Consider the following 16,981-nt stretch of genomic DNA (forward strand, 5'->3'; position numbering starts at 1 on the left):
AAGACCTCCGCACACTCACAGAACACAGCAAGCAGAAGTTAAGCTAGTTTCAAGGATTTATTTAAAAAGTGTAATGAGAAGCCACCACTGAAGTTGAACCTCTTTTTCATCGCCTGCGGCTTCAAAAAGCAGCATCTTCCAATTAACAGCTCTCATTTGTATAATTTCTGTAGATAAGCTATGCAAATTCTCTCTTTCAGAAGCCACCACAATCCAAGATCTCTACAAGAACACAGTGCTTGGACTTGCACAAAAGTTGTTTTCATACTGTTTAAGAGTATTAAAATGAACATCATTTCTGCTTTAGAACTTCTGTTACAGTGACAATCTGAGTCACAAAGGGATTACAGGCTTGTGCTTTTCCCCAGTTTCTTCTGCAACAATTTATGTACTGATACAAAAAAGTCAGAGAAGTTCTGCAGTGGTTTAGCAGCCACAAATGGTGATAAGAGCCTTCATAGTTTGTTTCCTACAGGTGGAAAAGCATAAAGCAAAGCAAGTACCAGTTTCCCCTTGATAACAAAAAGCTTTCCATACCTTCCCCAGTTTTGGATGTGTTGATGTCAGAATCATCTCTGGTTCCATTTTGGGATTCCAAGTATGTAGCAGGGACCCAGCCCTGCTCCTCTGCAGTGCTCACAAACCACCATCCTGCAAAAGAAGCAAAAGAAGTTGCTCAGTCAACGGAGTAAGAGCAAGAATAGTGAGATGCTACTGAGAAACAGGTAGAGAGTCAAAACACTTAGAGTAGGTTTAAATCACTCTGAATCCTCCTAGAAAGAGGCTGTTTCTATCAGATACCCTCACAGTGCCAGATGAGTGCACAAGCGAGTCACAAAAATAAAGAAATAATTGTTAAGGACAGTTTCTTCTAAGAAGTCTGAAATCTATCCGTAACAACTCTGATTGGAGTTATTCAGTTCAGTCTCTCAAAGCTTTTGCAATGTGTACATCTACAGAATTGAAACACTTCCTCAGCACTGGGGAAATGAAGGAGATGGCACAAATCCTGATATGGTGCATCACCAAAAGAAAAAAAAAAGGAGTTAGAAAGAGTAACTGAAGGGCACAAATCTCAGATTAGGCTATAAGTGCTTCTAGCACACTTGTCACTGAGGCTGTCATTCAACAATCATGACCAGAATTCAACACTCCAGGAAGGAATGCTCAGAAATAAGAGGAGAAAACAACAACTGAAACATGACTTCAGGCTGTAAGCACAAGCTATTTGGCTTCTCATCTGAATCTCCATGTTTCCATCACCGTTTATAAAAACATCAATGACAGTGAACTCTATTGAGAGAACCTTTAGGTCACAGCTATGGATGGTTCACCTACAATCTTACTCATCCAACTTTTAGTTAAGTGCATCCCTGTTGTAACTATCCTTGCCTCTTTTCTTCCTTGGCTCCATTCAGCTATAGACTCTTGTGTTAAGTTCAATGTAAAGCTGCTCACCCAACAAACCGTGGCTCTCAGTTGCAAGTAGAACTACATTTTGCTCCCATCAGGTAAGGGCAGGGTTAAGATACAGGACAATAAAAAGCTAAGAAAACAATGGAAATGTTTTACCTTCTATAATATCTCCCCAAAAATGCAAGCTGATTTGTCAGAATAGCACCAGCTATTGTTCAACAGCAGTTTCAGAGCCTCCCCAAAGGGAGATGAGAAAGCAGTTATTTCTGCACAAGCGCTTCAAAACAGTTTACATACTTTAATGGCCATCATAAAACCAAGAAATTTCACAGGAACCTGAACCTGCCTGTAATGAGCTAAGACAGAGACAAGCTGGCTGGTTTATAAATAGATGGGGCACAAACTTAATACATTTATAGCAAATCACAGACTCACGTGGTGGCCACACAGCCCTTCTGCAACCCTTCTCCTCCCACATCCATATCAAAATTTGTTAGGGAAGGTTGTACTGGAAGACAGGAGTTAGAATTCCTCATTTTCCTTCCTGGAGCCTGCTGCAGGGAGACATGTGGCCCAAGGAACAAACCCCCTCACTTGTCACAGCACAGCTGCTAGGTTGCTCTATTTATTTACCCTCCAAGCTCAGACACAGCTTTCCATTTTCTGGCCCAGCAGAGGGTTGGAAACTTCGCTTCATGAAGCTCATGGTTGGAAAGTTTAAATTTAGTTATTCCTCCTCAGCAGGAGGTGGATTCTCTTGCCACGAAGGCCACAGCAGCAAGCACTCAGAATCTGCCAGAGTTTCAAAAATGCATCTTCATGGTTGCTCCTCGTTTACCAGTAATGCATTGACATGGGTAGCAAACACAGTTCAGTACATGCTTGTAATTAAGCACAAAAAGAAGAAAAGTCCAAATGGATGCTCACAAGAAAAGTGTGGAATTTTAGAGTGCACAGGCAGAAATTGCTAAAGTAGCTCATACTTTACAAGGTAAGGTATCTGAATTATGATGGCACACCTAAGCCATATCCTTTACTGAAAGTAAATAACAACATAGGGCAAGAACTTAGAGCCTCCTAGGAGAAAGCGGCGGAAGGGCAAGTAAGTGCCACAATGCAGCTTGTGCATGACACCCGCAACTTGCAGAAAGCAAATCTGCCCAGCTGTTACTGCCGTAGCTTGCTCTGCACTACCAATCCATCAAAAATATGACAGCAGCTGCTATTTGGCCCCACCAGCAGCACCTATTTATTTATTTATTTAGCAAGTTCACACAGTTCCTGGTCTACAGGCAAGTTAGCCAGATTGGCCTTTGTTTGCAGAAAGTAAGACTAAAATAAGGCAACTACTGCTTGTCCCTCCCCTGCCATCTTTCCCAAACCATCACGGTATTGCAGAAACGTTATTAGAAAATTTACTTTTGAAACAGAACAAAACACTGCATTTATTTTGAGTTTTCTCTCTACGCTGGAGTTTAGCTCAACTTCACAATTCATTATTAAAACCATTCTACAGCAACATCTGCATGGAATTATGTAAAGTTATCTGTGTGCACTGCCAAGCCAGTCTGAGGTTCGCTCTTGCACTCACACCATCTGTAAAAATTAGGCAGTGACTTGTAGCTCGAGTTAACCCTTACAGATACCTCTGACTCTCAGACATCAATATGCAGCTCTAAAGCTGATGTGGCATGGATGTCTAGATGGAGATTATAACCTGGACCTCAGCCCTGGTAAGGATTCAAAGGGAGTTTCAGTCCCAGAGGAGGCACATAGAGAACTATAGCCATGGCATCAAGCTCAGCTTAAGTTTTGCTGTATTGCTCAAAATTGTGCCTTAATATTAATCCAGGAATACGAATTTCTAAGGTAAGCATGCAACATTCTCTCCACGTGAGTTGACTTTTTGGTTGGCATACATCAGCATCCTTTGCTGCAATAGCCAAGATACCTCAATACTCATAAGGTCCATCTAGCTTCTGATCGCTCAGATTTTGGTATGGATCTACATCAGCTATTAAGGGATGAAAGAGTTCCACTTCTACTACAATGATGACTGTGAAACAGATTAGCGACATTTAAGAATAAGTGACCCCAAAAAAGGATTCTAAGAATCATAATTCTGATTTTAATTATATTCCTAGTTCTCTCACCAAAAGGCTTTAAAAAATGTAGAATTAAGGAAGCAAGGGTTGTCGCCAACCAACCCTACTGGAAACCACCAGAAAACAGTGATTCACAAAACAGTTATAGGACTATATTTTGTGAAAGTTTCAATTATGTTGACCCTCACCCTTCTTTGCTTCCATACTTCTGCACACAGACAGGAAATTTAGGGCTTGAACAAAAGTAGCTTATGAGGTGCCACAAAAAAATCTTAAAAAAAGACAAAAAGAAAAAGCATGATCTTGCTGAATACTGGCCTCTAGTTCTCCCCTCGGCCATTAAATTCTCTGCAGATCTTTACCACCAACTTTTAAATTAACCAAAATAAACAAGGGTAGCAGCACTGTAAAAAGGGAATAAGAATCTCTCCTGCATGAGTGGACAACACATTCTTCTAAACAAACACTTAAATAACACTCCACCTCTCAAGAGTCTTGGAAAAACCACACTTAAGCAGCAGTTTGGTACATCTGGATGTGCTCTTTGCAGTTCAGAGAGCTGCTACCTTTAAGTCTTTTTGCCTTAGATCAAGAAACCTCAAAAGACAGTTCCAACAATTTGAGTTGCCCTGCAAAGCAGTACTAGATGCTATCAGGCCTCTTCAAATATGGCACACAGACGTTTTCACACCAACAGCTGACTATTTTCACTCAGAGATGCTGTCTGCTTTTTTAAAGAACAGCTTGGGTGTGAGTATTTGCTGTACAGATGCAGGCACTTGCTTTTTCCTCCCCTCTGGAGCTCTTACTTCCCACACAGTGCATGTATATTTGATACACATAGAAAAGTCAGTTATAATTGCTTTGGACAGGCCTCCAAAGAACACACAGAAGAAGAAAGACATCAGAAGTAGCATTTTGCATGAGGGATTTTGTGCAGTAAGCATATTCCCACACCCACTTCCTAAATTTTCACTGCAGTGTCTGTATACTGTTAGATATTACCATTGTACATGCTGGCTCTTCTCTCTGCACCAGGCTGCTTATTCACACACATTTGGCAACAGCACCTGGTTGACAGCACTGAAATCACATGAAATAAGGCCAGTGCCTGATTTCAGAGCATTTTACATGCTTGTGATCACAAAGAGGCACCTTTCTGTTATATATGCGCATACATGCGAGAGGTCTTCCTCACATGGCCCTTACTGTGGTTTAGGGTATAGAGGTCCATATGTGAGTCACTGCCCATCAGACTGAGGCTGTCATCTCTGGGTGAATTATTAAAGTCAGTGAAATATTAAAGGCAGCTTTCATCTTCAAACACAGGGTTTCTCAGCCTGTGTGCACCACAGATTTCATGGCAGCCATAAGCAAGGTTTACCTCCTTTTAAACACGGAAGCAGGGCTCAAACAGAGGATGTGCTAAAAGAAAAAAGATGTACTTGTACCAGACATCCCACTGGAACATAATGAAGATTGACAGCACAGATTCACAGCCTTTTACGTGCCATACCAAACCAGACTGGGCCACATGTTAGAATCACACAGAATCACAGAATTGTAGGGGTTGGAAGGGACCTCCAGAGATCATTGAGTCCAACCCCCCTGCCAAACCAGGTTCCCTACACCAGGTTGCACAGATAGGCATCCAGGCAGGTCTTGAACATCTCCAGAGAAGGAGACTCCAATATCAGGATTGCAGCTCAACTGCATGTCGTGATCCTTCCAACCGGTTCAAGTCCTAGAGCTACATCCTAGCAGCACAGTATCTATGCATTTCCAGGGGCAATCCATTCCCAACTGGAAGCCCCATTTTGCAAAAGCAGTCAAGTGTACAAGGGTTCTAATCTAACTTGCAACTACTTGTGGTTGACCTCTAGGTACATACAACTTCAGGAGTAACCAAAAAACAAACCCACTATAGCCTATATTATTGCTCTTCTCCAAGAGGTTTTCAAATTTGCTGAGGAAATACCCCAAGAACTTTACATTGCTCTGGTTGGGCAGCAGAGTTGCTAGATTTCTCATGTGAGAGAAAACAGAAAGGTGTCTTGCCTGCAGTTCCTCTTCTGGTAGTCCAGCATAGGAGAAAACTTGTCAGGCACCACAGGAATTGCAATTTCTATATGAGCAATGAAACAGGTTTTCTATCAGACCACCAAAAGCTGAATGGATAACTACAAACATAGAAACTCTAGTACTACTGTTTCGTTGTTTTTTTTGTCTGTTTTTTGAAGGAATGTGAGCATTCTCCCTCTCAAAGAAAATAAGTTAAGTTTGGAGAGTCAAAGACAGTCAAGAGTCAGCCCATCTAAGTGCTTGCATGCTCCAGAGCCTTGCTTCAGCATTTTACAAGAAACCCTACACCAACATAACAGCAGCTTCAGCTTAAGAGCATCACTTAAGAGCCCTGTGAACCCAAAGCAAATATAGAATGCACAGGAGACACTTTTCTCTCCTCCACCTTTTTTAAAAGGAATCTGAATGCTAAGCTGTGTTTTCAAGGTAAAGGCTACAGCAGTTTTGGCTTAATTTGGCGATGGAAACAATGTCTGAGAAGAGGGCTTCCTAAGGAGAGGGAAGAGATGGGAAGTAGGAGGTGGGGACCTCTGGATGGCTGGTCTCTGCTGATATCATTTTTTTGGCTATTAACAGAACAGCACTTTGCCTTATGGAGCTAAAAGTCAGAACAGAAGGCCAAGAACTGAGACCAGGATTTGCTGTTCTCCAGCAATAGCTGATAGTAATAGCTAAACAGCTAATACTTAGGGCTCAGCAGCAGCACAGGGAATTGAATTCCTTGCACTACTCCAGTTATTACCGAATTCAGAGAAATCAGAAATGAATCCCAAAGTCTGTGCGGTGTTACAAGTGAAAGAGTCATCTTTTCCTTGTAATAACAACCTGTTAAGGTAACTAGTTGCTTCCAGTCTATGTGGCTATGGACTTGCTATCCCAATCCTTCAAGTTAGCCATCTTTTTCCACCCCTACTACCAATCACATGAGCTCAGCAGATGGAAGTTCTGCAGCTGTGCCTTTAGTACCTCTCCTCCTTTCTGCTATAGTCAGTTCCTTTGGTTGCAAAGCTAGCTGGCATGAAGGATGCACTACATGTGAATAAAATATTTAATTATTGCTGTCACACAAGTTTTTCCTGGACCAAAAGTAGCTGAGCTGCCTAGGTATGTACATAAGCACTCAATTGAGAGCCCCCAAGTGAATCTCAGATTCTGGCTTTAACATCTAGCTTGCCTGGATTTCTTTCACATCACATTATATGCACAAACATATGTAGAAATTCACACCCTGACCTCTGCATTCAAAAAAGCATAATTCTAGTCTTCTACTGGGATTGGAGCTGTATTTTCTTGTACTTCTGGAATAAGCAGAAATGTTTAGAACATGGGAAAAATTCATGGGAAAAGCAAAAACTGGATAATATACAAATCAGCTCTAATACTTTATGGGTTACATCACTAGTAGAGACGATGGATATTCGGAGTCTTAGACAACGAGGAAATACCACATTACTGTGTTTGTTCAAATCTTATATGCAAGTAGGTGGTAAGTCGTCCAGAGGTACACATTTGGAAAAATACTTACATACTTATCTCTTATTATAATAGGGAAATTATGCATGTACACGTAAGTGTAAAATGCTCTGTTTATCTTAGCATTCTGATAACATTAAACTCCCCTTATGCTGGATCTGCAGCTATTTGCTATGGCTCAGTAGATACCTAAGGGCTTCCCCTCCCTGCTTTTTTTTTTTGTTTTGTTTTGTTTTAAGAAAAAAAGACCTCAAGCTCATGTATTGACACAGCTGGAACGAAGGCATCTGCCAAACACGTTCTCAAAAATTGGCCCGTACATCCACGAGGCCATTGTATAATCCAGTACAAATTACACCAGTTGTGTCCTTAAAGCAAGGAAATAAATGCACTATTACATTAACAGCTATGCAAAAGTCTTGGAAATGTCCTGCAAATCCCAGGCAAAGTCCCACCAAGCTCTATATCACCAGCTTTCCCCAAATTATCCAGTACCCTGGGCTCCCAAAAGAGAAGCAGAAGAAAGTACTACTAGCTTTACCAGTTGCAAAAAAAACAGTCGTCATGCCCAAATGTTGGCCAGCATCACAGGCTACTGAGGGCTGAAAGAGAACAGAGCAATGAAAAAGCCAGCAGGTTGCAAGTTGCAAAAAGGAAAAGATATTTCGAGTTTCAAATATACTAATGCCTTCTGAAAATAAATTTAATAGAGTCTTCCCCTTCCTGCTTTACTTGTTTCACGAACACCTCATGGTGAAACTGTCTGCAGTGTGTGCATTCCATATAAGCCAAGCAGTTTGTGGTTCACAGCCTTTGCTCAATACAGAAACAAAGGAACTAAGAGAGGAGTGTTTTTCTCGGAGGAACTATCAATCATGACAAAGAACAAAGCTTTCTTTTGGTGGGCATACTGTACAGCATAGGCAGCCTGGCTGCAGCTGTCAGCCTGTGAATGCCAAGCACTGCTCAGTAAGAGAGCAAAACAAGATCCACTGTAGCCAGAAAGCTTTCAGAAGGCCACTGACTTGCACTGGCCAGCCTGATCCTATTACGTGACCTGCAGAACCAACCTAGGTATTCCAGAAAATACTTCATTCTACTTATTTCAGAAAATACTGCAGATTTTCCTTTTTCCATCGAATTGGCTTGGAAACAGGATTTCCTGCCTGACCTTCAAGTCTGATTGCAGTACAGATTAGTTTTCTCTTCCTTTTCCTCAATCTTCTTTCTCTTGTAAAGTGACAGATCTACATGTACTCCTTTCTCAGCAAAGAAATCTTTGATTGTAGTAACCATAAGATAAGATTGCTAGAGAGCACACTGACTTAATAACCAGTACAAAAAGCTGTGTGTGGGGTCTGTACGGGCATCATGTGGTACCTGTACAGTGCCTTCCTCTCGTTACACAAGCCCTCAGAAGCTAACCAGTGAGGATGCCAACGGCAGCCTCTCTCTTTCAGTACAGCTTCTCTGATCATTCAGGTCATTCATGGGCCACTTTCCTTGCTGTGTCCTTAATTACAGCCTACAGACTTTCATCTCTACTTCCAATAGGACTTCTGTTTTTTATCTACTTAGTGCTTTTACTCTTGGGAAGATCCAGCCCAAGTAGGGAAGCCAAACAATAAGCCCTCCCTTGCCCTACTCAAAGCCCGTTCAGCCATCTCCTCTCCAGCAACACATCATTTCTACATTTACACCTACTTTATAGATCTGAGTGAGGGTTCATGCCCAAATGATATCATGGACTCCATGTCTGTAGCCATTAGTAACTTAAGGAATCCCCAGCTCCAAGTGAGTTTGTTGAGGTGTAGGTAGAGAAAGATTGAGGCAAACAGTGCAGAACACACAGATCCAGGTGGTCGCTCTATGGCAAAAGAGCAACCCATTGCCTTCAGAAAGGCTATGACTGCAGCAGATTTCCCAGAGCAAACGGTTACAGTGAGAGCATGCAAATAGATGTCCTTCCACCCCATAGGAGCATCTCAGCCCCAGGAACCAATGGACACTCTCATTACCAGTTGTGAGGTTGCGTTTTCTGTGGTCAGCCAACAGGGTGCAATAGTCAAACTCGCATGCAATTTCCTTTACCTTCACAGGACTTAATCTTAAAGCAAACATATTTTGTGTCCAAGCTTTCTCTAGGAAAACATGAATAAGCTTTCAAATGGGTCTCATGGTAATCCTGTCCAAAGATTACAAATTACTTCCTAGAGGTTTAAAATGTTACAGACCCCCAGACCCAGCAGATAGGAGACAGCATTCACAGGCAGCAGAGAATAGCCAGTATTCACAGCCCACACAGACTGACAAGTTGTTTTCCTTTTAATTTCTTTTTCTGAAGTCTTCAGAGAATGCAATGTCATTTGCTTACTGAGAAATCCTCAAAGCCACATGGATTCAGGAAAAAGAGACACTGTGGACAAGGAGTGATCCTAGCAGAGTACAAAACAGCACTCCAGGTGCTAGAGTTGCATAGGAATCCCATTTTTCAGTCAAAAATACAGCAGCCACCTCTGAGACAGACTTCAGTAACTTCAGGGCAGAATCCAGCAGCACTGGACAAAAGCTTGAAGCAAGGAACAAAGACCATTCAGCAGAAGTCAAAAGATAAAGCAGGCAGTGATATTGGCTCAGTCTGAAGCACAGCTGGGCTACCTAGCTAAAGACACTGCCTTTTACAAGCAGCTCTATGGAATCCTTCAGAGCCATGAAGCTCCTCCTGCTAAAGGAAGGGAGACACTTTGGTCTCCTGGTGCCCAGCTCAGTGTGTAAAGCAGCACCACACAGCACTTGGCCATCTCAGAAACGGCCATTTCCGTACCCCAGCTGTTCCCTGGAGCTCTGCTTTCCAAATACAGCTTCTGTCCAGCTCTATTTATTAGATCTGGCAAGACCGTAGCCCAGATGGTACATTATCGCAAATACTGATGTAAGAAGCTGAATGCTCTGCTCGCCCTCAGATACCACTTCATTGCTTTTCTCCCGAGCTTCATTCAAGCCATGTTTCTGCAGTGACCCCAGGAGCTGAGCCTCAAAGAGCTGCCTGCACAGGGCAGCAGGAAATGACAGCTTCGGAAATGAGTACCAGAGTGATGAATAGCAGGCTACAGAGCTCCCTGAGCTAGCGGGCTGCCAACTAGTGAGCTGCATTGCATTGGACAAGGACATACATGGCAAGTAGTATCACCCACACTCCCCAGAAGAGATTACAAACCCACTTCAGTATTTTCAGAAGGCTTTTTCCAAACCTCTCTGAAATTTAGAGACTTACAGGCACATTACTATGTTTTGCTCAGCTGGACTGATCCATTTTGAGCTACCGGAGGAAAAATCAAAAGAAAAAAATAGAGAAAAAAAAAAAAAAAAAAAGGAAAGATTTGCCTTTTACCTTTAAATGTGATATGAATATCCAGACTATAGGAATAGCCTGTGCAGGTGGAAACAGAAGAGGACATTCACCTTTAGGAAGGGGAAACCTGAGCTTATCCATGCAGAATTGAAAACCAAACAGGAGTTAGTGGGGTTTCTGCTTCCACTAACTCAAACAAAAAGGTGGGCTGGCAGTGTAAGAAGAGAAGGTGAATACACAGAAGCTGCTGAGACAGAAACTTCTGATAAGTTGCTCATCTTCTCTCTCAACAGAAAAGCACTCTTATGCTGCAGAAAATATTTGGCTTAGCAGCCAGGTAGGAAGAATGCTTGAGCATCTCCATAGGGCTTTTGCTATATGGCAGTAAGGATACCATTTCCTTACAGCTTGCTTAGCTGTGTCACCTGGGACACTGACTTTAAAGAGAGGTATTTAGCCTTTGGTGCTCTATACAGATCTGAGAAGCAGCCTAGACCCAGAGAGAACTGCTCTGTTTCAAGACTAAAAGCACCTCATGAAGCCTTGCAACTATGGAAGCAACAACTACTTTCCTATTATTCAGAGAAAGGCTGTCTTGCCACCTGTATCAGTTACCACACTGACTCGAGAAAGGCACAGTCAAGTATGCAATAAGTCAGAATTTCAATATTTAAATATTCTCATACTCTGATCGTCTTTCCTGTCTCTTCAAGCTTAGTCAAACAAAACACAGATCTGCTGGCAATAATCACTGAAGTGATCTGATACTAAGTAAGGGTCAGCCAGGCAAATTAATGAAGCGAGATACAGAAAAACTGTCTATCTCCATGCATTTTACAGAGCTGAAACAAGACAAATATAACATTGTGAGGCTTATTCCTTTCCATTAAGAACAGATCAACCGTGAAATAAGGGTAGGAGTAATGCTGTCCCTGGGTGAAAAGCAGAGATTTGCAGACCCTCCATTAGGAATACACATGCATTACACAGTACAGACCCACTAAAAATAAATAAGCAGCACAGCAAGGGATTACCTAAACCCGTTAGATGGATGACACAGAGGCACAGAGTTTATCTTTCCAACAGACAGCCACTTAAGCTTACCCTATGAGTGACTGCAACATCAAGCCTTTCCCTCTCCTCAGTCCAACACTACCAAAAGAGGATACGTTAGACTGTCTGGACACCCTGCTGCCACTGCATCACACTTTCCTTGCTTAGGCAACTATTATTCTCGAATCATTCCAATGCCAACATCATAGAAAACTGAAATTTTGGCATGCTGCACATCTCTGCTTTTCAGAAATTCACTTTCTGCGATCTTGAGGTGCTTTCAACTCTGAGTAACGGCTGGCTAGAAGACAGGAGCACCACTGGCACATCCAAATACTGAAAGAGCACACCAAGAACAGGTTTAGTTAGTTTGGGTTTGCTCTCCCCATCAGAGCTCAAAGCTGAGAGCATCGGATGTATTCTGGAAAGCCTTCGAGAAGCAATACTCCATTAGGACTGCTACTGGGAGCTGGACCAGCTCTGGGGAGTTCTCTGCAGAAGAATTGAGAACCAAACTGATTCTTTTCAAGGGGGAAGATTTTTCCTCCCTAAAGTCTTACTTACTTCCCTTCCCCTCCCCCACCATCCAGATTTGAACAGTGTTCCCTTTGTCTAACACTTCTGTAGACAACCATTCTCTGGAGACAAGGCCTAAAAGCCTAGCACAACAGGACCCTGATGTCAGCTGGGCCTTAGGCACTGCCATAAAAAAAAACAAAAACAAAAAACAAATCACAGAGGCATGGCTCTGGCAGTGTAAACCAGTCTGGATAGTAAATAAGTCTGGGTAGGTCTGTTAGTTGCCATACTAATTATGATGTTGGAATGCTACAGTTGAACAAAAGCTTACATATCCTGAAAATTTATGCTAAAACATCCCATTTAGTAACTACATGAACATTTGGAGGGGTAAGCTAGAGTTCACTGCAATAAAACTGAAGGTAAGCAACAGCGCACCTCCAGCAAGAGCAACTGAGCTATTAGCACCTTTTAGGTTGACTAATGAATTGATTTGCTTCTATTTGGATGCAACAAATGATGTGTGACAGAAGGAAGGGATCTCAAGAGCACCTTTTCACCATAAGGCTCCAAGAAGCATTTAGTCAACTCTGCTCACATTTGTTTCTTTAAGCCCTGATCCCTATGGAGAAGATAATACTTATTAAAATTCAGAGTTTCTTATGACATTTGCTGATGTGACTTAAAGATGTCATCATGGCTACAGTTTATTTCCAGGAGCTGTCTTTCCATATTTTCCACCAGGAGATGCAGATATCCTCCTCCTTCTTCCTTGCTTTCCATAGAAAACAGGATAAACAACACCATTAACTAATTGACTTCATGTTTTCGTACTAGTTTTGACTTTTTTTTCCTGGGCAGCCTGTTTCAGTGAGCCAGGGAGCTGACTATTGTTAAGCAGAGGCAATCTCTCTGCTCCTGGCCTGTTTTCTCTGCTGCTTGCCAGCACTTACTGCCCATCACCACAAAGGAATGGAGCTACTCACTTCATGCCATTTTCACCTCTATTTTTAGAGCTCTAACAAGGTTCACACTGTAGTTTATTTATGAAAGTAGGATGTGTTTGATTTTGACCGGTATTATCCAAGCAGCTCTGGTCTCCTGTTCAGTAAAGGTATTTAGCAGGAAAGTGAAACATCCCCAAGACCACATGTCCTAGTCAGGTGGGGCAGAGTCATAGCCTGGGTCACATTCTCACAGAAATTAAAAAAAAAAAAAAACAAAAAAACAAAACAAAACAAACAAACAAAAAAAAACCAACAAAAACCCATCAGCAAAGAGGCCTTGTTACCCCACCAAGGGCCATGCCTGCACCACAGAGCAGCTGGCATCGAGCTTACTGCTGTTCTGGGCTGCTACTTCCAGCCTGCCTCACGTTTTCCTCCCAGCTACAACTCAGGCCTTTGGATGAGCCCATGCTTATTTATTCACAGCTCAGTTTTCCAATTCCACGACAGAGCCAAGGAAGCAAAACAGTTTCTCCAGATGAGGTCCTGGAAATTAGCTAGAAAGATCTCAGTCCTACAGAGGAAGAGTCCTGCAGATGCTCACACTTCAAACTCAACGAGGATTTGCAACAGACACAGGTATTGCTTAACTGGCAACAAAAAAAGCCAGATGAAGGTTTGCGACTGGGGAAAAAAGGAGAAGATAAAAACAAAACAAAACCCACCACAAATAAAAACAAACCACATGCCAATATTTCTAGTCCAAACATTTCTTTATTGTTAAAGAAACCCCAAACATGGTTTACCTACCTATAACACACGTTGGGATAAGGTCAGGTTTCAGGATGGAGCTCAGGGGCTCTCTCATTTGCTGCTGAAAACCACTACTACAACTAGATATGATAACCAACATCTAATCTAAGCGAAGGTAGCGAGGAGTAACAGAAGAGAATGAGGAAGGGCACCCACCAGCCCTGCCCTCAATCACTGCTGTCAGACCTCAGCATACATGTGTCTCACAGCTACACAAACTGCACCTGAGTCTTTAGACTATTCTTGGTTTTTAGCTTTTAGGAAGTGTTGCTATTTCATTACATGAATGATTTTAATTAATTAATTTTTTTTAAACAGTTCTCTTTGTTACACACTTGTCTAAGTGTGATCCCATACCACTATTCCTATGCCTATAGCTATACCATTTAAAATGGGATTGACACAGAGACTTATTTTGCAAGCAAGACACCTGTCTATAACCAGCATCAAGCCTCACGAGCACAAGGTTTAATTGACATATAGCAAAAGACTATATACTATACTACTACTACTTACTATAGAGAGAAGTTATTGATTAAAAAACCCAAAACCACTCAAAAAGAAAGAAAAGCAGCTAAGGCACCCCCTGCCAACTTAAGCCTGCTGTAAGTTTGAAGAGAGAACAAAATGAACTTTAGTTTGACTCCTCTGCGCTCAGAATTACTCTGTGACAACGATTCCCTGCTGCCAACACACACTCCAGCTCCGAGCATGGGATGACAGTGTCCAAGCCAAATACAAGCGTGGCTAGAAAGCCTTGCAGCAGATTCAACTGTTCTTCTCAGTACCGATACAGCAAGTACATCTGGGGCACCCTGGCTATGTTAAGGGCACATTCCTTGGCTGAGCCAAAAGCTGTTGAGCACTACTGCAGACACCACTGATGATTATCTCTGCAGCACTGATACAGCACTTCCAGCAAATCCCCAAGCTGGCAGATAGGGATTCTTGGGAATGAGAGTTGCAAAAAGCCCCAAAAGAGTTTATAATCTCTCTCAGATCATCTCAAGTCCAACAAAGAAAATGTGCCAAAAACATCCGTACTTTGAATCATAACGAAGTGCTCAGTAAGAGGCTGGACTTCCTGAAAGCCAGCTGCAAGCAAAGGCAGCTCTTGGTCATCAGTGTCACCTTTGCATCCTGAGGCCAACTCAAATATGATTGTATGTGGGATAGGAGTTTTACTTGTAAAGGCCAGAGCTTCATTCATGCATCTCTAAAATCAAGCCATTTGCCCCTTCAAGCACTCTCTAGAGATTCAGGATCCCACAGAAACACAGGGCTGCACACAGCCACATTTCTCAAGTTGGTTTTTTTATTTTTGTTTTTAATATTAGAAACTGCCCTTACAGTGATGGTATCACCTAATGAAAGAAATAAAGTGAAATACAAAGTTCTTCATTATCCATTTCTTTAAGCACCAACACTCCTGTAGCTACTTTTATTACCTGGACATCAGGAAAGCTAAATATATATTATATTATAAATATTATATTATATTATTTATATAATTAAATTAAATAATATATAATAATATATAATTAAATAATTAAATAATTATTTATATAATTTATATAATTATATATATTATAAATATTATATATTATATTATGTTATATTATAAAATATATTTATTTATAATATATATTTTTTATATATATATTATATATATATAAAAAAAACACATACTGAACCGTAGTTACAGTGCATCAAATCCAAGCCAACTGTACCAGGCTCCCTTTTGGGTCTGTACACAGTGTCATTTTCATCTTACCCCCAGCCGCCGTCCCCCATAGATTCAGCAGTACATAGATTCAGCAGTACAGCATGACTGTCCAGCTAACATCAAGCTAACATCAGCACGTACTAGTAAAATCACTGCTCATCTAAATCAGAGATAATTCGGTGGGGTACCAGAAGACTTAGGAAGACAGCAGACACCTCCATCAGCAGCGAGCTCTTGCCCATGCAGCACAGCCTGGGCCAACAAGGACTCCAGCATTTTCAAGCTCCCCCCACTAGACTCACCCCACTGTTCACACTTTGTGATGGTTTAAAGTTCCCAAATCAGAAGCATTGCTGGATTTCCAACTTCTAGATATCCCTATGCCAGCAAGGAAAAAAAAAACCTGAAGATTTTAATTATTTTCCAGATTGCATACCAGGCTTAATTCCTTATTCTCTGTTACTATTGTCTGTGAGTTCACTTGACAATTTTCAGCCCTGCAGATTTACTACCATTCCTAGCAAAGTATTTCATCCACAAATAAACGTAACCAGCCTTTTTTTCTGAAGGCAAGGGGAAAAATATATAGAAAGCACACAGATGTTTGGCAAGCACATCAAAGCAAAGCTAGTCAGTACAAAAATCCTCACCACTAAGACATTCTCATTGCTTTAACAATACAATCAAGTTTTAAATATGAACAGAGGAGGATTCCAAATGGGTGCATAGCATTTACAATAATAAACTGGAACTGCACAGAAACCTGGGCTACAGAGGGGTATATGCTAAATCCAACAGAACCACACCACATCTTCATGTGTCACTTCACTATGCAAAGCCAGTCACACAGAGTCTGTGCAAATCTTTGTTTTTCACATTAATGTGACATTAGATGAAGTTGGGCAGAGATATCAACTCCTGGCCAGTAGGTATCAGCTTAACTGTCTTTGGCACGGTCGTACTTCTATTCTCTGCATAAATGGAGAGTACAGTTTTTGGCTCTCCAAGCCCTCAATACACTGCTGAACCATGTACATTCACTTAGATGCTCTTGGATCTTTGGAGAGCAGAGAGCACTTTCCCCTCTGACAATATTTCATAACTTCAGCACATAATACCTTTTCCAAAGGAGGACAGATGTGCAGGAGCAGCTTAAGTCTTCCAAGAAGTTTTCCATTAGGATCTTGGTTTTCTCTGGCTATGTAGCCCAGTCGCATAACCATGGCCCCTCAAGGCTGGAGATGGGAAACCATTACTTGAGCTTTCCTTGCTGACAGCAGACTGAAGCTCTGCTCAGACTGCAGCAAACAGGTCTGCCTGCCTGCAGCTACTCACCCTTTTCTGGGAAGCTTTGAAAAGTGATTATGCACTTGTCTTACAAGGGACATTTCAGCCAGAATCAGTCATGTCAAACATTCAAGCTTTTGAGGCATAGAAAGGTATCATATGGGCTTTAGGAAAAATGGCTCTATTTTGCTTTCAGAATGCTGGACAT

General features: G+C 41.7%; 1 protein-coding gene across 9 annotated transcripts in view; it reads right to left on the reverse strand.

Moving 5' to 3' along the window:
- Nucleotides 1–16,981, reverse strand: part of SH3PXD2A (SH3 and PX domains 2A) — a 235,739-nt gene that overhangs the window by 33,786 nt on the left and 184,972 nt on the right. For all 9 annotated transcript variants that reach the window (XM_048946827.1, XM_048946828.1, XM_048946825.1 and 6 more), the window contains one exon: nt 538–651. In XM_048946827.1, coding sequence (XP_048802784.1) covers nt 538–651 — 114 coding nt within the window. The remainder of the gene's footprint in view (nt 1–537; nt 652–16,981) is intronic.

This window comes from Lagopus muta, chromosome 5 (genome assembly GCF_023343835.1).
Source record: "Lagopus muta isolate bLagMut1 chromosome 5, bLagMut1 primary, whole genome shotgun sequence".
Taxonomy (NCBI): Eukaryota; Metazoa; Chordata; class Aves; order Galliformes; family Phasianidae; genus Lagopus; species Lagopus muta.